Raw genomic sequence first — 25588 nt, forward strand, 5'->3', positions numbered from 1 at the left:
TTGGGTCAAAAGTTGGAAAGTAAATGCGGACGATTTGATTAAACAATTTCACAACACTTTCCCTGACAAACCTAAAAAACCTCTTGGAGAGGGGAGGGGGGGTAGAAGGGAAGTGTGGACCACTGACACTCTTCTTTATCGACTCTTTGTTTTCTTTCCTAGGATATAGCTTCTTTTCCAAGGGGGGACGCCTGTCAGGCCTGGAAACCATATTAGACTTTAGGGTTCCAGATGCTGCCACATATTTCCCCTGAGGGGAGGAAGGGGGACTGAGGGGTATGGTAACATTATTCAAGCGGTCAAGGTCGGATGGTGTTCACATCTGCAGGAAGAGTGGCAAGAAGATATTCGAATGAACTGGGAGAACGTGGGACCATGTGACCATCAAAGGGGTCAGGGGGGTGGGACTCTTGGGGTTTGTATAACTGGGAAAAGAATCCGGAAATTCAGTTTTGGAATTTCACTCGTCGTGTGCCAGTTTCCTCATGCTAGTAAAGAACTCTGGAAAACAATGGATTCTGAGGGTTTTTTTATGCAGAAGAGGTTTTTCTGGAACCTTGACATACTGGACCCGTGCCCCTCCTGGTTGGTGCTGGCCACACAGGAGGTGACACGAGGCTGGCTCCAGGGGATTACGACTGCTTCTTTGCTGGAGGGGGTCTTCCCTGCCGCCTTGAAAGAGGCGGTGGTGAGACCTCTCCTCAAGAAGCCTTCCCTGGACCCAGCTGTTTTAGGTAATTATCGTCCGGTCTCCAACCTTTGCTTTGTGGCGAAGGTTGTAGAGGGTGTGGTGGCACGTCAATTACCCCAGTACCTGGATGAAACTGTCTATCTAGACCCGTTCCAGTCCGGCTTTTGGCCCGGATACAGCACGGAGAAGGCTTTGGTCGCATTGGTTGATGATCTCTGGAGGGCCAGGGATAGGGGTTGTTCCTCTGCCTTGGTCCTATTAGACCTCTCAGCGGCTTTTGATACCATCGACCATGGTATCCTGCTGCACCGGCTGGAGGGATTGGGAGTGGGAGGCACCGTTTATCGGGGTTCTCCTCCTATCTCTCTGACCAGTCGCAGACGGTGTTGACGGGAGGGCAGAGGTCGACCCCGAAGCACCTCACTTGTGGGGTGCCGCAGGGGTCGATTCTCTCGCCCCTCCTGTTCAACATCTATATGAAGCCGCTGGGTGAGATCATCAGTGGTTTCGGTGTGAGTTACCAACTGTACGCTGATGATACTCAGCTGTACTTTTCACACCGGGCCACCCCAACGAAGCTGTCAAAGTGCTGTCCCGGTGCCTGGAGGCCGTAAGGGTCTGGATGGGGAGAAACAGGCTCAAGCTCAATCCCTCCAAGACGGAATGGCTGTGGATGCCGGCACCCCGGTACAGTCAGCTGCAATTGCAGCTGACTGTTGGGGGCGAGTCATTGGCCCCAATGGAAAGGGTGCGCAACTTGGGTGTTTTCCTGGATGTACGGCTGTCTTTTGAAGGCCATTTGACGGCCGTCTCCAGGAGAGCCTTTTACCAGGTTCGCCTGGTTCACCAGTTGCGCCCCTTCCTGGACCGGGATGCCCTATGCACGGTCACTCATGCTCTTGTGACATCTCGCCTGGATTACTGCAATGCTCTCTACATGGGGCTTCCCTTGAGGAGCACCCGGAGGCTCCAGTTAGTCCAGAATGCGGCTGCGCGGGTGATAGAGGGAGCCCCTCGTGGCTCCCATGTGACACCACTCCTGCGCAGACTGCACTGGCCTGTGGCCTTCCAGGTGCGCTTCAAGGTTTTGGTAACTATCTTCAAAGCGCTCTATGGCTTAGGGCCGGGTTACTTACTTACGGAACCGTCTACTGTCACCGATTGCCTCCCACCGACCCGTGCGCTCTCACAGGGAGGGACTCCTTAGGGTGCCGTCCGCCAGGCAGTGCCGACTGGCGACACCCAGGGGAAGGGCCTTCTCTGTGGGGGCTCCCACCCTCTGGAATGAACTTCCCCCAGGACTCCGTCAACTTCCTGACCTTCGAACCTTCCGCCGCGAGCTTAAAACACATCTATTTATTTGTGCAGGACTGGACTAGAATTTTAATTTTAAATTTAATTTTAATGGGGGTTTTATCATTTTAATTGTAATTTTAAATTTTGGCCTATTTAAATAAGTGTTTTAATTTAGTGTTTTATCTTGTATTATATTTGTATTTTTATCGGGCTGTAAACCGACCTGAGTCCTTCGGGAGATAGGGCGGTATATAAAAATTTGATTAAATAAATAAATAAAAAATAAGCTGAGGCGGCCATACAGAATGAGATAAGAAGAAAGCGAGGTGAAATATATGGGTGAGAACAAATTGATATCTTGGAACTAAGATTCCTTTTGTAATTTACTCCCTGACTTTAAAAAAACTTTACTTGAGAGAGAATGGCAAAAGAGGAGAGGGGAGGGAGCGGATACAAGACTATCTCCCCACTTCTGGCAATAGCAGCGGAAAAGCAGAAGCCATTAATAAAGATAATTGACAAAGTGCGAAAATTGATTTTTAATGAATAATAATAATAATAATAATAATTTAATTTTTATACCGCCCTTCTCCCGAAGGACTCAGGGCGGTGAACAGGCAGATAAAATAATACAATACATTTCAATAAAAACACTATTTAAAAAACTTATTCCAATAGCCTAAATTTAAAATACAATACAAAATATAAAATAAACCCCAATAAAATCCATGTTTAAAAAACCCTATTAAGCCAGTCCTGCTCGGAAGAATAAATATGTTTTAAGCCACGAGTGGCTCCCTCTATCACCCGCGCGGCTGCATTCTGAACTAACTGAAGTCTCCGGGTGCACCTCAAGGGGAGCCCCATGTAGAGAGCGTTACAGACAAGATAACTCCTTCTTGCTTAAAAGTCTGTGCTGACCAATTGGCCCCCATCTTCACCCATATTTTCAATAAATCACTAGAGATGTGCTATGTTCCTTCTTGCTTCAAACGCTCTACCATCATCCCAGTGCCGAAGAAGCCCACCATCAAGGAACTGAATGACTACAGACCAGTTGCTCTAACATCTGTAGTCATGAAAACCTTTGAAAGGCTAGTGCTTTCCTACCTGAAAACCATCACGAATCCGCTCTTAGACCCCTTGCAATTTGCATACCGAGCAAATAGATCAACAGATGATGCTGTTAATATGGCTCTGCACTACATCCTACAACATCTTGAGTCTCCAAAGACCTATGCAAGGGTCCTTTTTGTAGACTTTAGTTCAGCATTCAATACCATCATTCCAGACATTCTTCTAACTAAGCTAAACCAGCTACAGGTACCGGAACAGACTTGTAAGTGGATCACAAGCTTCCTAACAAACAGGAAGCAGCAGGTGAAGTTAAGCAAGATCACATCGAATACCTGTACAATTAGCACAGGGGCGCCCCAAGGCTGTGTGCTCTCCCCACTTCTCTTCTCTCTGTATACCAATGACTGCATCTCCAATGATCCATTTGTTAAGCTACTGAAGTTCAGATGACACAACAGTGATTGGTCTCATTCGAGACAATGACGAATCCGCATATAGACGAGAGGTCGAACGACTAGCCTTGTGGTGCAACCAAAACAATCTGGAACTGAACACACTCAAAACCGTAGAAATGGTGGTAGACTTTAGGAAAACCCTTCCATACTTCCACCTCTCACAATACTTGACAACACAGTATCAACAGTAGAAACCTTCAAATTTCTGGGTTCTATCATATCGCAAGATCTCAAATGGACAGCTAACATCAAAAACATAATTAAAAAAGGACAACAAAGAATGTTCTTTCTGCGCCAACTCAGTAAGCTCAAACTGCCCAAGGAGCTGCTGATCCAATTCTACAGAGGAATTATTGAGTCTGTCATTTGCACCTCTATAACTGTCTGGTTCGGTTCTGCAACCCAACAAGAAAACACAGACTTCAGAGGATAATTAGAACTGCAGAAAAATAATTGCTACCAACTTGCCTTCCATTGAGGACCTGTATACTGCACGAATCAAGAAGAGGGCCGTGAAAATATTTGCAGATCCCTCGCATCCTGGACATAAACTGTTTCAACTCCTACCCTCAAAACGTCGCTATAGAGCACTGCACACCAGAACAACTAGACACAAGAACAGTTTTTTCCCGAAGGCCATCACTCTGCTAAACAAATAATTCCCTCAACACTGTCAGACTATTTACTGAATCTGCACTACTATTAATCGTTTCATAGCTCCCATCACCAATCTCCTTCCACTTATGACTGTATGACTATAACTTGTTGCTGGCAATCCTTATGATTTATATTGATATATTGATCATCAATTGTGTTGTAAATGATGTACCTTGATGAACGTATCTTTTCTTTTATGTACACTGAGAGCATATGCACCAAGACAAATTCCTTGTGTGTCCAATCACACTTGGCCAATAAAATTCTATTCTATTCTATTCTATTCTATTCTATTCTACAGTAGTCCAGGCGAGAAGTGACGAGGGCGTGAGTGACCGTGCATAAGGCATCCCGGTCTAGAAAGGGGCGCAACTGGCGGACCAGGCGAACCTGCTAAAAAGCTCTCCTGGAGACGGTCGCCAAATGATCTTCAAAAGACAACCGTCCATCCAGGAGAACCCCCAAATTGCGCACCCTCTCCATTGGGGCCAATGACTCGCCTCCAACGAATAGAAATCAGATTGGGCAGAGTGGTTTTTTGTGCCAAATTTGATGTATGGCTGAACTTTGAAGTCCCGAGATTTGTATCTGAAAAACTAAAAAATTGGACTGAATATAACTTAATTGGGAGTAAATTGTAGTGCCATCTAGTGGTGCTAGAGAAAATTTAACAATTAAATTGAACAAAGAAGATAAGAATGGAATGACCTTGAGCAATGTTTTGAGAACTCTGATAAGAAATGGTCTGGTGATTTTATAGTAGAGAAGAAAAAAGGAAAAGAAATATGCAGCTAAAAACTGAACTTTCTGCCCGTTGCTTTGTGGATTTATAAATTGTGGAATGACGGATTTATTTTTTTATTTAATTTTTTTGGTCCTTTTTATATTTTTGACTTTCTTGGCTCTTTTTGAATCTATACTTTGAACTTTTTGTTATATCTCTTTTTACTCCGCTTTGTGGATTAGGGTAACAAGAACCTGAAGATTTTGATTGTGGATTGGCTTTTGATTTTAAATGTGGAAAATTTGAATTTTAAAGTCAAACCATTTGGATTACAAATTGGGTGGCTTGAATTTAAAGAGTAAATGAAGAAAATAACACAACTATCTTCACCATCAATATCAACAGCAGCCAGCTCCCACAGGACAAAAAACAACTGAAACTAAAACACAGCAAGAGAAAGCCAATACAGAATTTAAAAATATGCTACAGGCCATATATGAAGACCTCAAGGAAAGAATAAATAAAGTAGATGAGAAAATTAAAAAAATGGATGGAAAACTTAAGGAAGTTAAAGAGATGATAGGAAAAAATGAAAAAATGAACAACTGAAGATAGTGGAAGAAAAAGAAAAAGCAACAGAGAAAAATGTGGAGGAGATGGATTATAGATTTACAACCATTGATAAGAATCAGGAAAGGACAATTATAACTCTAGAAATGGATAAAGCTGATTTTTATCTAAGATTTCAAAATATCGAAGAAGAAAAAGAAGAGAACCTAGCAGAAAAAAGCAGAAATATTAGCAGAGGCAATGGAAGAGGACAAAGAAAAGATACTATATGATGAGATATATAGATATATAGATACTATATGATGTGATATATAGAGTGCATACAAGATATGCAATGAGAAATAACTTACCAAGAGAAATACATATCAGATTTACCAAGAAAACTTTGAGAGCAGAGATACTACAATTGATGAGAAATGCGATAATGAAGTACAAAAGTAGAGAGATAGTGGCACTGAAACAAATTCCAAGAAGAGTTAGAGACTTAAGAAAAGAATATCAATTTCTTACAAAATTTCTGATTAAAAGAGGAGTGAATTTCAGATGATTGGTGCCAGAAGGAATCTTGGTGAACTGGCAGGAATAAAGAGACAGATTAAATATAATAGAGAAAGCAGAAATATTCTAAAAACAATACATAGAATTCCAAGAGGAAGGAAGATCGAGTGAAGAAAGTGCGGTGGGACAAAAGGAAGAAAAAAAGGAATAATTAAAAAAGAAAACTAAAGAACAGAAAGAAAGAACAATAAGAGAAGGAGCAGGAGTAAAAGAAGTCAAAGACCAAAAAGAGATATAACCCGATCTACAAAACAAGTAAATAAGTAAGAAATAGAGGAAGAAATTAAAATGATATCAATGAACATAAACGGATTAAATCTGGCAATAAAAAGAAGAAGAATATTTAATAAATTAGAGAAGATAAAATTAGAGATTATATGTTTGCAAGAAGTCCACATTAGAAAACAACATAAAAAACTTTGGGAGCAAGTAAAATTGGGGATATTATATACAAGGCTTGCTTGTCAAAGCAAATTAGGACATGACCCTATTGGTTGAGATCATGTATTTTAATGTATTTTAATTATAGGAATGGTATTATACACGATTGATGTCAGTAGTATTTTAATTTTAAGTTACATAACAGATAACTCATTTTTATCATAGATTTTATCTGATATGTATTATTTCATTCTTGAATTTTTAATTGTATATTTACTGAGTGTTTTTTATTTGTTCTGGCCTATGGCTGTAATAAACTGAAACATTTCTTTCTGTCAAAGTAAAGGAGGAGTAGCAATGTATGTTAAAAAGACAATTTAATCTAAACAAATATTTGAGGACAAAGAAGGAAGGGTATTAATGGTAGAAATAGTAATGAATTATAAAAAAAATACTGTTAGTGGGGATGTATGCTCCAAATAAAAAGCAAGAAGAATTTTATGCAAAATTACACAGGAAAATATTAGAATATGAATATGAAGATATATGCATAATAGGATACTTCAATGCAATTGATAATAATGAGTTAGTGAATAAAAAAAATTTATTCAAAAGTGAATAAAAAATTAAGAAGCCTAGAGCATTCTATACAATTAAAATTAAGAATACCTAGAGCATTCTATACAATGACAGATGAGTTAATTTTGCAAGATGCATGGAAAAAAGGATATTTGAAAGAAAAGCAGTATTCATTCTACTGAAACAGGCATATGTCGTGGTCAAGAATAGATATGATGTGGATGTCAACACAATTAATTTCCAAGATACATAAGATTGATATAGAAGCAAGTACATGGGAGTCCACAATCCATTAACAATGATATGGAAGGGGAAGGGGAAAAGAATGAGATGGACATTAAATCAAAACTTACTAAATGAAAAGGACTTTCTACAATATATGGAAAAAGAATTGACTTTCTTCTTTAAAGAAAATAGAAAAGAGGATACATCACTGCAAAATGTATGGGATACTAGTAAGGCATACATTAGAGGATTAACAACGACATATTTAGGAAAACGCAATAAACAGAACAGACAAATGCAAAAAAAGTTGTATGGGAATACAAAGGAATATGAGAAACTAGAGGAAGAACTACAGAAGCAGTAGTTTATTTTTTACAAAATTAAAAAATTAAAAATCTGATGGACTTGCAAAAACATAAATTAAACTTAATAGAAAATGAAGAATTGGTAAATAAAATAAAATTAACAAAGCAAAACTTTTTTGAAAGAGTGAACAGGTCAGGACAATGGTTAGCATATAAGATGAAAAAGGAAAAAGAAAAAAAATGATAAATCAGTTATTAGACCAAGATGGAAGGATATGTTATCAAAATGAGGAAAAGGAAAAAAATAATTGAGAAATATTATAAAAGTCTATACCAACAAAAGATGGTAGCAGAAGGAAAGATAGAACAATACTTAGAAAAAGTTGAAATCCCAGAAGAATGTAAAAAGTTATTAGAAGAAAGAATATCGATGATGGAATTGATGGAGGGAATTAAGAAACAAAAGAACGGTAAAACACCAGGACCAGATGGATTGCCAGCAAAACTATACAAAATGTTGCAAGATGTATTAAGCAATGTAATGTTACAAGTATTTAATGACTTATTATGAGAAGCCAAAATTCTGAATTCATGGATGGAAGCATATAATAATAATAATAATAATAATAATAATAATAATAATAATAATAATAATAATAATAATAATAATAATAATAATAATAATAATAATAATAATAATAATAATAATAATAATATTTTAATTTGTATACCGCCCTTCTCTCGAAGGACTCAGGGCAGTGAACAGGCAGATAAAATACAAGCATACACAATAATTAAAACAACCCTTAAAAAACTGATTTAAATATGCCCAAAAATTAAAAATTAAAAAAAATTAAAATATAAGAAAAGAAGAATCAAATCTACAACAAATAAAGAACTATAGACCAATTTCATTATTAAATGCGGATTACAAAATTTTTGCATCAATCATGGCTGAAAGATTGAAGAGATTATTAAATAAATTTATCCATCTGAATCAGAATAGCTTTCTACCTAAAAGACAGATTAGAGATAATATGCGAATTATATTGGACACATTGGAATACTATCCAGAAAAGCAGATGGCGTTGCTATTTTTGGATGCGCAGAAAGCATTTGATAATGTGAATTGGCAATTTATGAGTACACAATTGAAAATGATGAACTCTGGGGATAGGTTTATAAATATAGTTAAAACTATATATAAAGACTAATCGGCAAAAGTGATGGTGAATGGCGAAATGACAGAAAAAGTAGATATTAAAAAAGGAACTAGACAAGGATGTCCATTATCTCCATTGTTATTTATATTGACATTAGAAATTTTAAACAGAAAGATAAGACAAGATAAAGAAATAAAAGGAATGAAAATCAAAAAAGAAGAATATAAACTACAAGCATTTGTGGATGATTTAGTGTTTATTATGGAAGAACCAACAGAAACAGGTCCCAAGTTAATTGAGCAAATAGAAAAATATGGAGAAGTAGTGGGATTGAAAATAAATAAAGACAAGACAAAAATCATAGTTAAAAATACGAGAGAAAAACAAAAAAAGCAATTAATGGAGAAGTTAGACATTCAAATAGTGAAATGAAGTAAAATACTTGGGTATTCAATTAACTTGAAAGTGTGTAACAGTGAATGAAGACAATTATTACAAACTGAGAAATCAAATTGAAATAGACTTGGAGAAATGGAAAAACCTGCAATTATCACTAATGGGAAGAATAGCGTTAATTAAAATGAATATACCACCAATAATCTTGTTTCTTTTTTTCAAACAATACCGATAAAGTTGGAGAAAAAATATTTTGAAAATTTGAACAAAATGATATGGAAATATATATGGCAAGGAAAAAAGCAAGACTTAACTTAAACTGCTTCAAGATTCTATAACTAGATGCAGGTTTGGACTACCAAATTAGGAATTATATTATCAAGCGGCAACATTAACCTGAATTAAAGAATGGATTTTACTGAGAAATATGAGAATATTGACTTTGGAAGGACATGATTTGTAACTAGGGTGGCACGCTTTTCTATGGTACAGAAAAAATAGAATACATGTGTTAGGTTCTGGAAGTAACGAGGCTGGAGACCAGGGTAGTGACAACAGCTCTTTAATATAGGGTGAACCCAGCAACAGGCTGGGGGAAAAACCTCTCCTTTTATACAGTTCTGCTGGAGGCTTCGACCAATCAGCAACGTGCTGATTTCCCGCTCAAATATTTAAAGGTACAACATGAATACATAACACTCCTCCCCTCCCAGAAAACACTTTGCCTCTATTTACATATTTATTTACATGTTATTTTTCGACGTAGTCACGCAAATAACCTGGGCGTCTCCTAGTTCTTTCTGACCTGCGCGGTTCAGTTCTGGGTGGTGTTTTGAGCTGGTCGGAGGGGCTGTTTTCTCCTCCCAGCTCTTTCTCTGGGCCAACGGGCTCCGGATTATTGGCCGACTCTTTTTCTTGGCCATCCGGCCTTGGATTAATTGTGGAACTTTCCCTGCTGCTTCCCTCGGGGACCTGATGGCGTCGCTGGAACTCTGGGACCTCAGCTAAGTCTTGCGCCTCCCCCGGGTCATTGTCAGCTGTGGATTCAAATTGGTATTGGTCATGATCTGTTTCATTTGGTTCGGTTTGGTCAGTTATTCGTTTTCTTAACTGATCTATGTGGCGCCTCCACACTCGGTTGTCTGGTAGCTCTACCACGTACGATTTTGGGCCGGTTATCTTTATTATTTGTCCTGCGAACCAACTAGGGCCGTCCCCATAGTTTCGGGCCCACACCCGGTCGCCTATGCTCATTTCCCTTGTCTTTTCTAGTTTCCCCTTGTAACCCTCGGGTGTATAATGGGGGTTCAAGCGGTCAAGTGGGCACCGGAGTTTCCGTCCCATGAGCAATTCGGCTGGGCTTTTCCCGGTGGCCGTGCTTGGGGTTCTGTGCTGGACGGCTAGGAAAAAGTCTATTTTTGTTTGCCAGTCACCTGGCTTGAGCCTGGACAATGCCTCCTTAGCGCTCCGGATGGAACGCTCTGCAAGGCCATTCGACGCAGGGTGGAAAGGCGCGGAGAGGGCATGTCGGATGCCTTCCTCTGCCAGGTATTCTTCAAACTGGGCTGCTGTGAATTGGGGCCCATTGTCGGACACCAGAGTGTCCGGCAACCCGTGAGTTGCGAATAGGTGGCGCAGAGTTGCGATTACTGCTTCGGCCGTGGTGGATTTCATGATTATGATCTCCAACCATTTAGAAAATGCATCCACAACCACTAGGAATGTTTGGCCGTGGAAAGGCCCAGCAAAATCAATGTGGATTCTTGACCAGGGCCCTTGGGGCTTTTCCCATTCTCTGACTGGGGCCGTTGGGGGTAGAGGTCTGGACTCTTGGCAAGCTTGGCATTTCCCTACCCTCTCAGCAATCTCTGCGTCCATGAGTGGCCACCATACATAGCTTCTAGCTAACCCTTCATCCTTACGATCCCTGGGTGACCTCGTGGAGGAGGTCCAATACCTTTCCCTTAGCTTATCAGGAATTATTACACGATCACCCCATAACAGGCACCCCTTGAGCCGAGAGCTCATCTCGTTTTTAACAAATTCTTTGAACCGTTCGCCCGCGCAGCGGCCACCCTCTGTACCCAACCGAGTACAGTCCTTAACACAATGTCGGTATGATGCCGAGCCACTTCCTTAGATGTGACTGGGCCAGAGTCCAACGAGTCAATAAGTAGGATGGGCGTCCCGGGTGGGGTCTTGATCGCCCCTGGTAGTGGGCATCGGACGCGTCTGCATGCCCCACTTCTTTTCCTGGTCGATGCTGCAGCTTGTACGAGTAAGCGGCTAAGAATATAGTCCAACGGGTCAAGCGTGGCGAAAGTGCCACAGGCGTTGGGCGGTCGCCAGCCAGTATCCCTAGTAGCGGTCTGTGGTCAGTCACGATTTCAAAATTCCGCCCAAAGACATACTCGTGGAATTTTTTGACCCCTGACACAATGGCTAGTGCTTCTTTGTCTAATTGGCTGTAGTTCCTCTCTGGGGAGGACATCGTTCTAGAGTAGAACGCTATGGGGGCTTCTGTGCCGTTTGGAAGTCTATGGCTGAGTACAGCCCCCACCCCATAAGGGGAGGCATCGCAAACCAGCACTAGGGGTAATGAGTCGTGATATTGGATGAGCAGGCTATCACTTGAGAGCAGGTTCTTTACTGCTTCAAAAGCCCTATTTTCTGACTTTCCCCAAGACCAAACAGTATTTTTTCCTAAGAGCTTATGCAGCGGTTCCATAGCAGTTGCTTTGTTCTTTAAAAGACCGCGTAAAATTGACCAATCCAGGAATGCCTGCAGCTCTGCTTTGTTTTTGGGCGCTGGAGCCTTCCTAATTGCCTTAACCTTGCTCTCAGTAGGGTGAATTCCTTTCTTGTCTATCCGGTATCCCAAGAAATCGAGATTCGACCCCTATCTGGCATTTGTTTGTCTTGACTTTTAATCCGCTGTCCGAAAATGCTCAAGACCTTTCTTAACCGCTCCCCAATTCCTCCATGTTTTCCCTGAAATTAGGACATCATCAAGTAGGAACTACCCTGGGAGCCCCTGCAGTAGTCGTTCCATCAGGTTTTGGAACAGCCCTGGTGCCACACTGACCCCAAATTGCAATCGGTGCACTTGAAGGCCCCCTGTGCGTCACAATCGTTTGGGCTTGGCTGTGCGGGCGTCTACTGGCAGTTGTTGGTAGGCTTGGGCCAAGTCTAACTTTGCAAAGACTTGCCCTTGCCCCAAGAGTGCAATAAGTGTTGCACCACGGAACCGGTAAGCGCTTTTCTGTAAGGCTTTGTTAAGCGTCGCCTTGTAGTCAGCGCAAATTCTAATTGACCCGTCCGGTTTTATGGGGTGACGATTGGCGTCTCCCACTTTGCGTGATCGACTGGCACCAAAATCCCTGATTAATGAGCTTATCCAGCTCCTTATCGATTTTTGGTTTTAGGGCAAAAGGGACTCTCCTCGCCTTAAGCCTAATGGGGCTACCTGGGGTCTAAGTTGAAGGAAATAGGGGTCCCTTGTACTTGCCCAGGCAGTCCTTGAAGACATCTTGAACTCGTTAAAGAGAATGTCTTTCAGGTTACAGTCACTTCTGTAGATGCCAGTCACTCCCATGCCCAGGGCACGAAACCAGTCTAGTCCCAACAGACTGGGCAGAGTTCCTTCGACGATCGTGATGGGCAGGGTCTTTTATGTGGACCGCATCGACTCGGACGGAGGTGGTCCTCGAACAGGGATGCGATTCCCTGGTAGTCGTGCACTCGTAGCCGTTGTGCTTGCAGGTGGCGCTCATGACGGACGGCAGCGACTTCGCCAAAGTGTCCCAGGACATGATGGTGATCGCTGATCCCGTGTCTACTTCAAGCCGCACCGTACTCCCTCTATTTTTGGCTTGGTGAAGATCTTCTTCTCCACTTTGGTCGAGGCGCGCCTATGACCACAGTTGTTTGGTTGAATCCGCTTTTTGTTTGAGCCAATCGCGGGTCGCCTTGCCGATTCCGCGCCTGATTGGCCGATTTGAATTTTCGGCGGGAAGGTTGGGCCGCCGACAAACTTGAGCTAGGTGCCCTTTCTTCCCACACCGCCGACATGTCGCGCCTTTAAACTTGCAGCGTTGGCGCTGGTGTTGACCCCGCAGCTTCCGTGATTCGCCTCGGTCCCCTTTGTCGCTTTCGGTGCGGCAGACCCTTCCTCGTCTTCACCGCCGGATTCGGTCTGAACCTCCTCCTGGTGCACCGGAGTTGCCTTTGCGCCGCCTTTTGTGGGACCGGCTTCTGCAGTGTCTCTGCCGCTTGGGAGGACATTTCATGTGCTCTGGCTTCGCCCAGAGCGTGGCCAGCGCAGGTTGCTCTTTGCTAGCAGCCGCCGCCTCAAACGGATGTCTTTGACCTCGGATGAGTTGCTCGAGGAGCACCTCGCCTAGATCACGGTATCCGCAGTCCTGGACGCTTAGGGCGGCCATGTAGTCACCGGCGGATTCGCCTCCATCTGCCTTCGCCTCCGATTCAAACCGCCGCACGATTTGGACGGCGCAGCGGCGGTTTCTTAGTAAAGTCTGTAAGGTTGGCCACGACACCGACTGCAACGGCGTTGGCTCTGCCAGGACTTCCGCGATATCAATGACCTCCGACCGCAGTGGCTTAGGAAATAAGCCCTTTTTCGGTTATCTGAACTCCGCAGTTCGTTGGCTTCTAGGAAGCTTTCAAACGGGTCATACGCTCCCATTTCTCTTAGCCGGTCAAACGGTGCGGGCGGAGTGTAACTGGCCATCTCCGCTTTTCTGCCCTGGGTTTGCTGGGTTCGGTTCTGGTTCTCCTCAGCCTCGAGATCCCACCTTCGTCGCCAATGTTAGGTTCTGGAAGTAACGAGGCTGGAGACCAGGGTAGTGACAACAGCTCTTTAATATAGGGTGAACCCAGCAACAGGCTGGGGGAAAAACCTCTCCTTTTATACAGTTCTGCTGGAGGCTTTGACCAATCAGCAACGTGCTGATTTCCCGCTCAAATATTTAAAGGTACAACATGAATACATAACAACATGAGTATTTTCAGAGACATTACATAAGGAATGGTTTGCCAACAACATGGGAAAGAGTGAAAGACATTATATGAAGATATCAATGTGCCTTTCAACAATAGAAGCTTTGACACATCCAAATATGATTAATATGATAAATATTGTGAGATATAAGGATATTTTAACAGAGAAGGGAGAACTAAAACAGAAACAAGAACTAGAAAAACAAGGGATTGAGACAGACTGGTATACACAACTGCAAATCAATCAATATATGATAAAAATTTAAAACAGTATGGTTTTAGTTTGGAAAAATCAGAATTGGATGAGATATTAATTGGGACAGATCAAAAAATGATTTAAAAATTGTATAATTACATTGCAAATCAAATTAGAAGAGGAAGAAGTAAAAGAGACAATGATAGCATGGGTAAAAAACTTCGGCTATACGATAGAACTAGAGAGATGGCAACAACTATGGGAAAGGAATTATAAATTAACAATGGCAACTGCATATAAAGACAATTTATATAAAATGTTTTATAGATGGCATATGTCACCAGAAAGATTAGCAAAAATGCTTAAGGATAAATCAACTAAATGTTGGAAATGATTTCAATTGCTGGGATCATATTATCATATGTGATGGACATGTATGGAAGCAAAAAATTATTGGGTTAGAATACAGGCATGGTTAAAGGAAATGTTGCACCATCATATAGAATTAAAACCAGAGATATTTTTATTGGGTATATTACCCGAGAAATATACCAAAGAAGATACATATTTGATTATTCATATAATAACAGCCGCAAGAATTGTATTTGCACAAAAGTGGAAGACAGAAAAAATCCTATCAGAAGGAGAGGTAATAAAGTAGATTTTAGAATGTGCAGAAATGAATAGGTTAACACTGAGAATAAAAGATAAAGAGGGATCGATGTATATCAAGACATGGGGACGATTTTATGTATGGTTAGAAAAGAAATATGAGTAAAAGATTATAGAGAAATAAATTAGATAAGATATAAGTAAATGAGAGAGAAGACAAAAAGAAATAGAAACCCAGAAGACACCTGTGTAAATAGAAAAGGGGAAGGGGGGAGGGAGAAAGAAAATGTTATTATATAAATGTACATTTAAGATATGCGTGAATTTAGTAAAATGAAAAAGTAATTGAAAAGAAAGTAAATCGGGATTTCTCGAAGACCACTTTGGAAAATATTAAGTTGAAAATGAATGCAACAATAGAGAGAGAGTGGAGAGGGACAGAGGAGAGGAAGGAGAGAGAGGGAAAGAAGAAAGGGAAAAGGAGAGGAAGAAAGACAGGGAAATAAGAGGAGGTGAGAAGGTTAGAAGGGAGTAAGTAGGGAGGTGTGGGGGAAAGGAAGGGGAAGGAGAGAGGGAGAAGGAGAGGAGGAAAGAGGAAAGTAGAAGAGTAGATGGAGGAAGGGAGGAAAAGGAAAGAGGAGAGGGAGAAAAAGGACTGTTGTAAAACAAGGGAGATGAAATGGTAGAAGAACAACCCAAATATATTTAAATTGTTAAGGATGAAGATTTTATTAGTATGAAAGTTAAAAGAAAATAGGTATGTTAGATAAGAAACTGTACATTTAAGATACGTTTATAAGAAAAAAAATAAAACTTTTTCAAAAAAAACCCCAATTCAGTTGGTGACTGAAGTTACAACAGTACAAAAAAAAGTGGCTTATGACTGCTTTTCACACTTATCACCATTGCAGTATCCCCACACTCACTTGAACAAAATATTAGACACTTGGCAACTGGCTCATACTTATGACGGTTGCAGTGTCCTGGGGTCATGTGATCATCTTTTCTGGCCTTCTGACAAGCAAAGTCAATGGGGAAGCCAGATTCATTTAACAACCGTGTTACTAACTTAGCGACTTCAGTGATTCCCCTAACTACTGTGGCAAGAAAAGTCCTAAAATGGGACAAAAGTCACTTAAAAACTGTCTCACTTAGCAACATAAATTTTGGGCTTAATTGTTGTTAAGTTGAGGTCTACCTGTATATAATTTAATGAGTTTCCCCCTTCCTGCTTCTGCACATTCACCACTCTGCTGTTGTATAAAGGAGCCAGGAAAACCTGTTTTTCATCGAGGCCTTTGATGAGAAGAGAGAGACTCCGCATTCATCATACTTGCCATCCTTTATGTTTATTTTTTATTTTTTTATTGAATTGAACGTACAGTAATTGATTGGATTGTTGTGAGCCCCACCCAGCCATTGGGATTCAGCAGCATGCAAGTTTAATAAGTTATGGATGGTCACACAATCAACCAGATGTTTAGGCTGGATTTGGCATTGTTGTTTACCTGCCAAGTTCTTTCCAAGGACCATTATTATTATTTTGGTTAGTCGCATAGTCAGCCAGACGTTTAGACTGGGCTTGGCATTTTTATCTACCTGTCAAGTCCCTCCAAAGGAGCTGGGATAAACAGATGTTATTGTCTGATGGTGTTAAAGCAGTGGTGAAATCCAAATTATTTTACTACCGGTTCTGTGGGCGTGGCTTGGTGGGTGTGGCAGGGGAAGGATACTGCAAAATCTCCATTCCCTTCCCACTCCTGGGGGAAGGATATTGCAGAATCTCCATTCCCACCCCACTCTGGGGCCAGCCAGAGGTGGCATTTGCCGGTTCTCCGAACTGCTCAAAATTTCTGCTGCCGGTTCTACAGAACCTGTCAGAACCTGCTGGATTTTACCCCTGTGTTAAAGGTATTGTTGCAGGATATAACCTGTTCTAAGGAAAGCTGTATTTTGTAATTGACTGGTGGTGATTCTGTCAATCCCAATGGCTTTTATTATGAACCACCTTGCAAACATTTTTCACATTCATGGCTCAAATCAAGGTTGCAAATTGCAAAGACACTGAATATAATTACAAATATGCATATTGCTATTTCCCTTGACCCATTTCATCTAAATCTCTCCATTGTTAAGAAACTGCAATGGAACAATTTATCAAGTTCCCAGTTCTAATATGTTCATCTTTCAATGAAACTGTGGGCATGCACAGCCAAAGAAGGCTTTAGATTGCAATCCTAAAGTTGCTATTCACCTTTAAATTCACGGAATAAATCTTTCATTTCCTCATCCACGGTTTTCTTCTGCGGTTCCATCTCAATAGTCACTCAGTAACTTACTCAAGCAATTACTGCTGTTCGTTTCTGGGATCGCCTTTCAGGTGTTTAGATGCCTCTTTTGCAGTTATAGTTACAATCCTAGAAGAAGCAACTGAAAGAAATTAGCATTACATTCATGATAAGAAGAGAAGTAGTTATTATTATTTTTATTTATACACATTAAAACATAAGACAAACATACAACATTTATCTATATCTATCTATCTATCTATCTATCTATATATATATATCACTATTTCTTATCAGCTATTCAGAGCGGTCCTTTCCTACTATATATACATATTTTAATCCTATCTTATTTTACTTCTATGGTCTGTCTTCTTTTATTTCATCTACATTCTACCCTATTGTTCAGTTTTCTTATCTTTCCTATTTTCTAACCATTCATACCAGGGGTGAAATCTAAAAAATTTTGCTACCTGTTCTGTGGATATGCCTTGGTGGGTGGGTGTGTCCTGTGACTGAGTGGGCATGGCCAATTCAATGTCCCTCACAGCCATGCCCACTCAGTCACAACCCTCCTCACCAAGCCATGCCCACAGAACCCAGTAGGAAAATATTTTAAATTTCTATTCTGCCTTTTCCATTTTTGCGAGATGCCTGCAGCTGCAGCCTCTCTGCCTGCTTGCCACCCACTCGCCACCTGTTCTCCCTTCAACTTGGGTCGGGGGCCGGGGTCCAGGGATGCGCCATTCCCCAAGGCCCCGGAGCCGCCACCTGCCTCAACGGGGTCGGGGAATGCACCATTCCCCAACTCCGGCCTCTCTCCAGAGCTGCCGCCCACTCGCCGCCCGCTCGCTGCCTGCTCACCCTTCAACTTTGGTCAGGGGCTGGGGCCCAGGTACGCCCCATTCCCTGAGGCCCCGGAGTCGCCACCTGCTTGCCGCCTGCCTCAGCCTCAACCGGGTCAGGGAATCCACCATTCCCTGACACCAGCCTTGTTCTGGAGCCACCGCCCACTCTTCCTTCGCCACGCGACATATACTTACTTTCCTCCAACAGCTGGCTGCCAGGAAAGGTAAGCATCCCAAAAGTTACCGGAGTTGTTCTCCTTGAATATGCTGCCTTGTTTATTTATTTATTTATTTATTTATTTATTTATTTATTAGATTTTTATACCGCCCTTCTCCCGAAGGACTCAGGGCGGTTCACAGCCATAATAAAAATAGAACAATATACAAATAAAACAAAAATTAAAAAACTTATTATATATCGGCTAAAATTTTAAAACAATATCCCATTAAAATTAAACTCTCTAAAAATTATAAAATTATAAAATTATGCACAAGCACACACCCAATCTGCCGCTGATAAATAAATGAAATAAATGGTGTGCGCTTGCGCAGCTGGTGCATGGAATAAGCAGCAATGGTGGCGGCATATTCAAGGAGAGTGACTCCAGTAACTTTTGGACACTTGCCTTTCCTGGCAGCCAGCCGCTGGAGGAAAGTAAGTATACGCCGCGTGATGAAGGAAGAGCGGGCGGCGGCTCCGGGGCAAGACTGGTGCCAGGGAATGGTGCATTCCCTAACCAAGTTGAGGCAGGCAGCAAGCAGGTGGTGGCTCTGGGGTCTCAGGGGAATGAGGCATCCCTGGGCCCCGGGCCCTAACCAAAGACGAAGGGTGAACAGGCGGTGGCGGGCAGCAGTGGGCAGCAGCTCCAGGAAAGGCCAGGGTGGAGAATGGTGCATTCCCTGACCTGGTTGGGGCAGGCGGCGGCTCCGGGGCAAGACTGGTGCCAGGGAATGGTGCATTCCCTAACCAAGTTGAGGCAGGCAGCAAGCAGGTGGTGGCTCTGGGGTCTCAGGGGAATGAGGCATCCCTGGGCCCCGGGCCCTAACCAAAGACGAAGGGTGAACAGGCGGTGAGCGGGCAGCGAGTGGGCAGCAGCTCCAGGGAAAGGCCAGAATTGGAGAATGGTGCATTCCCTGACCTGGTTGGGGCAGGCGGCGGCTCCGGGGCCTCGGGGAATGGGCCCTGGCCCCTGACCAAAGGGTGAACAGGTGGCGAGCTACCTTCCCGGTGTCCCGGTGTCCAGCTTGCGAAGGCTGGACTGCGGGCCGTGGACTGATTCGGGGGCATGGCCAGCCAGCGATTGCTACTGGATCAGCGAACCAGACCCAATCTCCGCTACCTACTTGCCCGATCCGGTCTGATCCGGTAGCATTTCACCCCTAATTCATACCATCTACACTAGGCCTTATAGTATTCTGTATCTTCTTTTTCTTTTATTTCTTTTGTGAGTTTATCCATCTCAGCGTATTTTATATATATTTGTTTTCTGAGGTTTTTGCGGGTGTTTGTATGTAGGTCTTTGGTTATTCGGGTTTTCTCCCGCGTAAAATTGGAAGTGTCTTGGCGACGTTTCGATGAAGTCTCATTCGTCATCTTCAGGCTTCAGCTTCGTACTTCTGGGAGCAATGTGTGATCGCAGCTGTTTCTTCCTTTTAACTGCTAGTGGGGGTTTGAACTGATTGGGTAGGAGCTTGGCATGAAAATGTAGCACGACCACGAACACGAAGCCAAACAACAGCAATGCAGCTCACTAGCTCAAATCCCCCTGCAACACAGACTAATCTGAGCACAACCAAGCCCCCACCCAAACAGGACACACCCCCATCCAATCAGAGCACAAAAAAACCCCATCCAATCAGAGCACAGCCAAGCTCCCACCCAATCAGTTCAAACCCCCACTAGCAGTTAAAAGGAAGAAACAGCTGTGATCACACATTGCTCCCAGAAGCACGAAGCTGAAGCCTGAAGATGACGAATGAGACTTCGCCGAAACGTCGCCAAGACATTTCCAATTTTACACGGGAGAAAACCCGAATAACCAAAGATCTACATATATATATATATATATATATATATATATATATATATATATATATATATATTTGTCAAACACAAAAATATATATAAGTATAAGCATGAAATAACCATACGAATTGGATACAATCAAAGGGAACACTAGGACAGGAATGGTAGGCACGCTGGCGCTCCTATGCATGCCCCTTACAGACCTCTTAGGAATGGGGTGAGGTCAACAGTAGATAGTCTTTGGTTAAAACTTTGGGGATTTTGGGAAGAGACCACAGAGTCAGGTAATGCCTTCCAGACATTAACAACTCTGTTACTGAAGTCATATTTTCTGCAATCAAGATTGGAGCAGTTAACTTTAAGTTTAAATCTATTGTGTGCTCGTGTATTGTTGTGGTTGAAGCTGAAGTAGTTTTCGACAGGAAGGACATTGTAGCAGATGATTTTATACTCAGGTCATGCCGAAGTCAATTCTAGAATTTTCCTAATTAGATCTTCCTCTGTTGGTGGGTTCTCTTTTTTCCAATTTTGCGGATATGGTATACGGCATGATAAGAAGAGAATTAGAATCCACAATCATTCTAAGCAAAAAAAAACAAGAGATCAAGCGCTTTGCTGCTTCTGGATAGAAACCAGAGCCAAGACGACTAGTTTTTAACAAGAGAATGAAGGCAATGCACTGCTTTATTATTGTCCTAGGATTGTTTGGATTTGTATTTCTTACTATGGCTTACTATTCCTTTGCAGAAGGAACAGTAGGGAAATAAAATGCTTTAGATAAAGAAGGAAAGGGAAGGGAAAAAGAAAAGGAAAAGGAGAAGCGGAGGAGGAGGGGGAGGGGGAGGGGGAGTGGAGGGGGAGGGGAAGGGAAGGGAAGGGAAGGGGGAAAAGAGGAAAAAGAGGGAGGGAAAAAAGAGGGGAAAGATAAAAGAACCTGACTTTAAAAAGCTACAGGGAAAAAATGCAGTATCTAGATTTGTGGACATGCCCATAGTCAACTGAAATAGTCTTGGCTTCCATAAAACTAGAAAAACTAACTTCTGGCCTATCTAAATAACTTTTGACCTTCATATTTCCAAGAAAAGAATTGAAAATGGTTCTGCTAACTTAAGTTCCCCTTTTGCACAACATGAGTAGATTTGTCTTTTTGGTTATGTAGGCAAGCAATGGTCCATATTCTGGAATTTCTCTTCAAAGAAAACTGCCTACTATCTTGCCTGTAGCAAAAGTGGGAAATTTGAACTGTGCATCTTGAAACTGAACAGCAAACACCAAAATTTGATAGGCTTTGAGGCTTTTTTTCCCCTTTTTATTGAAATAAGAAATAAATACAGAGGAATTATTGAGTCTGTCATTTGCACCTCTATAACTGTCTGGTTCGGTTCTGCAACCCAACAAGAAAAACACAGACTTCAGAGGATAATTAGAACTGCAGAAAAAATAATTGCTACCAACTTGCCTTCCATTGAGGACCTGTATACTGCACGAATCAAGAAGAGGGCCGTGAAAATATTTGCAGATCCCTCGCATCCTGGACATAAACTGTTTCAACTCCTACCCTCAAAACGGTACTATAGAGCACTGCACATCAGAACGACTAGACACAAGAACAGTTTTTTCCCGAAGGCTATCACTCTGCTAAACAAATAATTCCCTCAACACTGTCAGACTATTTACTGAATCTGCACTACTATTAATCGTTTCATAGTTCCCATCACCAATCTCTTTCCACTTATGACTGTATGACTATAACTTGTTGCTGGCAATCCTTATGATTTATATTGATATATTGATCATCAATTGTGTTGTAAATGTTGTACCTTGATGAACGTATCTTTTCTTTTATGTACACTGAGAGCATATGCACCAAGACAAATTCCTTGTGTGTCCAATCACACTTGGCCAATAAAAAATTCTATTCTATTCTATTCTATTCTATTCTATTCTATTCTATTCTATTCTATTCTATTCTATTCTAAAACGGGTAAACCCAATCTTAATGTCCTTGATTGTTTTGTTTTAAAAAAATAAATTTAAACATTCCCCAAACTAAGAGGTCAAACAAAACTGTGGAGGTTAGAAGCTGTGGGGAGGGCGACATTTGCCTGGTTTACAACTGAATCTCTTGTAAAGTCAGAATCAAAAAGTTAACTTTTCCAGTCTCTCCCTTTGAATTTTTCCTTCAAGTGCATCTTTTAAAAGAAAGGCACGTTTGGTCGCCTAATGCTTATGCAGTTTTGCGTGGGATCCCAGAAAAAGTCACTCTTTGGTGGCATTTTTTTAGCAGAGTTCTGATAATCTAACAAAATTTCCTAAAATCTTACATCTTCAGGTGAATTCTCCTGCTTTAAAGTCATAGGAGAGTGGGTTAGCAATTTCATAATCTTTTGCAAGGCTCACTCGCGGAAACAGCTGTCATTCATATTTCTGGGACCAAGCAGCTCTCTTTCTTCTTGTGCTTCTTTTTAGACATACAGAAAGAAATGTATTGGGTGAAGCATTTGGCAATTGTTTTTAAAGCACTATTTTCAAAGACAGCTAAATTGGTAGGAGGTATGCCAATCTGCTACAAAAAAATCTAACCTTCTTCACTGGAGAATAGAATGAGCTTTCTTTTCAGGCACTGGCACAGGTGACAGCCTTGCTTATGCATTCATATAAGATAGTTGTAGTCCAGTAATTATTATATTATATTATACTATATTATATTTATTATATTGGTATCATATTATATTATTAAAATTATAAGGGCTGGAGCAAACCCAGCAAGTTTAGTGGGTGACTAAAAGGAAGGGTTATTATCTCTCATCTAAAATATCTTCAAATATAGTTAACAGGATGAAATGGAGTGGGCTATGCACTTTAATCATTTCCTACTAATAGCTGATACTATAGCATTAATATCTAAGAATCATAGTGCCAAAATATGAGATATATAATATAAAATAAAATGAGGTCACTGTATCTTCAGTGGTAGCAGAATGATGCTATGAAGCTAAGAAGATATTGTAATGGGGAACCATCCTTTATTAAGAAATCCATTCCCATAGCCATATTGGTTTCAAAATAAAAATCCAAAGACATCTTCAAACAAGGAACTGCATAGTAGTCAAATTTCCATTTTGCCTTTCAAATATTTCCCAAACTTTACAAAATATAGTTCACCCAACTTGGCTGTCCCGCATGAGATGCTTAGGAGCATCAAGGTGGGCTGGAGAGAGATTGATTGGAAAGTGGTGCCTGTCAGGGAGGGAGATTTAGAAAGTTCTTCGGGTTCTATTTTTCCCCGCAGTTCTATGGCATCCTTTTAAAAGAGAGCCAGGGGTCAAGGTATTGGATTAGAAACCAGGAGACCGTGAGTTCAATTCCCGCTCTAGGCACAGAAGTTAAGTTGGATGACCAGTCCCTCTCTCATAGCCTTAGGAAGATGGCAGTGACAAAGCACTTCTGAAATCCTGCCTAGAAAACTCCAAGGGCTTGTCCAAGTGTTACCAGGAATCAAAATTGATTCAAAAGCACACTCACAGCATCCTTTAAACTTGCTTGAGATATTTGCTCCATAGGACAGAGTGGTGAATCCTGTCTCAGACCTTCCATCTAAATTAAATCCTCTGCATTTCCTATTAAAGTAGAGATTTAGACTGGGAAAAATTAGAGTACTCTTGATTTTCTATCTCACAACCAAAATGATTGCATAAATGGAAGAGAGAAATCTGAACATTAAAAAAGAAAAAGGTAATAGGAAAGATCATGGGAACTAAATAATAATAATACCTGAAGAGAGAGATCTGAACATTAAAAAAAAAGAAAGAAAATAAAGAAAGATAATAGAAACTAAAGAAAATAGTACCTGAGCTGATCAAATGAGTCCTGTCCACTCTATGCTTTCTTTCACTTAGGGTTTTGCCATGGTCTTGCGTAAGGTTTTAACAGCTTCCCAGTAATTCAAGTTCATTAATAAGTTACAGATCCAGGGTTAGGCACAGTATAAACTTAGCAGGAAGTTTCCTTCCTATAAAATAAGTTCAACGTACTTTCTGCCAACGTTTACTGTTTACTTACCAGGGCTTGATTTAAACAAATGTATATAAAGGTAGGGCAATTTGCCATGGTATGCTTGTAAACCTTGACTGCTTCCCTGAGCTTCCTCAATGAATATGCCTCAAGTTATGATGTGTAGAACATGAGACTTCACACAATTTTTTTTAATTTTTTTTAATTTGCATTTATATCCTGCCCTTCTCCGAAGACTCAGGGCGGCTTACACTATGTCAAGCAATAGTCTTCATCCATTTGTATATTATATGCAAAGTCAACTTTTATTGCCCCCAACAATCTGGGTCCTCATTTTACCTACCTTATAAAGGATGGAAGGCTGAGTCAACCTTGGGCCTGGTGGGACTTGAACCTGCAGTAATTGCAAGCAGCTGCTGTTAATAACAGACTGCATTAGTCTGTTGAGCCACCAGAGGCCCCATGACTATAAACAATGACTATGTTCTTGTAAAATGGCTATGATAAACCAAATAAATTAAACTTGTTTATTCATCTACACTCATATACCATTACAAAAAATATAAAAGCAATGCTATGAAACTCCTGGACAATTACACATTGATTGGTTGATTGATTGATTGATTATCCAACTTCATTTGGAGTTAGCTTCAAACAAAACTCATCAGTAGAGTAGGCTAGTAGTAGTAGGTGATAGGAATATCAAGAGTATAACAGAATAAGTGAGTTAGAAGGGACCTTGGAGGTCTTCTAGTCCAACCCCCAGCTCAGGGAGGAAACCCTATAGCATTTTAGACAAATGGCTGTCCACTCTCCTCTTAAAAGTCTCCAGTGTTGGAGCATTCACAACTTCCAGAGACAAGTTGTTCCACTGATTAATTGTTCTGTCAGGAAATATCTCCTTAATTCTAGGTTACTTCTCTCCTTCATTAGTTTCCATTGATTGCTTCTTGTCCTGCATTCAGGTGCTTTGGCGGTTGGCTGATGCCCTCTTCTTTGTTGGATCTGTAGAGGGACCACAATACCTGTGTAACCCCGACCCCAAAAGATATACTCTTGGTAGCCTTTATAATCATATAACTCTGTATCAATTATTTATTTATTTATTTATTTTATTAAATTTTTATACCGCCCTTCTCCCGAAGGACTCAGGGCGGTGTACAGCCAGAATAAAAACAAAATATATACAATTTAAAACAACATTTAAAAAGAGCAAATTTTAAAGGCTGATTATTAAAATTTAGATTTAAAAATTTAAAAATATTAAGAATGCCCAATTTAAAATTCAACACAAATTATGCCAGTCCCGCTTTAATAAATAGATATGTTTTGAATTATGGAACATTACTGTGTGTGGGAAAGCAGAAGTTATCTAGCTTGACAGAAGAATTATGTTGCAACCTGAAAGAACTATTTCTGCATACTGTAACTGTTTATGTCTTAACCCCTGGAACATACTGGGTAAGAATAGGGTAAGGAAAGCAACTAGTGACATGTGTTAGAGGATGTCT

At 41.1% G+C, this 25588-nt stretch overlaps 1 protein-coding gene across 5 annotated transcripts in view; it reads right to left on the minus strand.

The window, feature by feature from the left end:
- Positions 1-25588, minus strand: part of LOC131203687 (interleukin-36 alpha-like) — a 57436-nt gene that overhangs the window by 15527 nt on the left and 16321 nt on the right. For 2 of the 5 annotated variants that reach the window (XM_058194148.1, XM_058194146.1), the window contains one exon: positions 17159-17321. In XM_058194148.1, the coding sequence (XP_058050131.1) occupies positions 17159-17219 (61 nt within the window). In that variant the 5' untranslated portion in view covers positions 17220-17321. Of the gene's footprint in view, positions 1-17158; positions 17335-23913; positions 24033-25588 lie in introns of those variants that run through there. The other 3 variants (XM_058194150.1, XM_058194149.1, XM_058194147.1) reach the window with 3 other exon arrangements.

This window comes from Ahaetulla prasina, chromosome 9, assembly GCF_028640845.1.
Source record: "Ahaetulla prasina isolate Xishuangbanna chromosome 9, ASM2864084v1, whole genome shotgun sequence".
Taxonomy (NCBI): domain Eukaryota; kingdom Metazoa; phylum Chordata; class Lepidosauria; order Squamata; family Colubridae; genus Ahaetulla; species Ahaetulla prasina.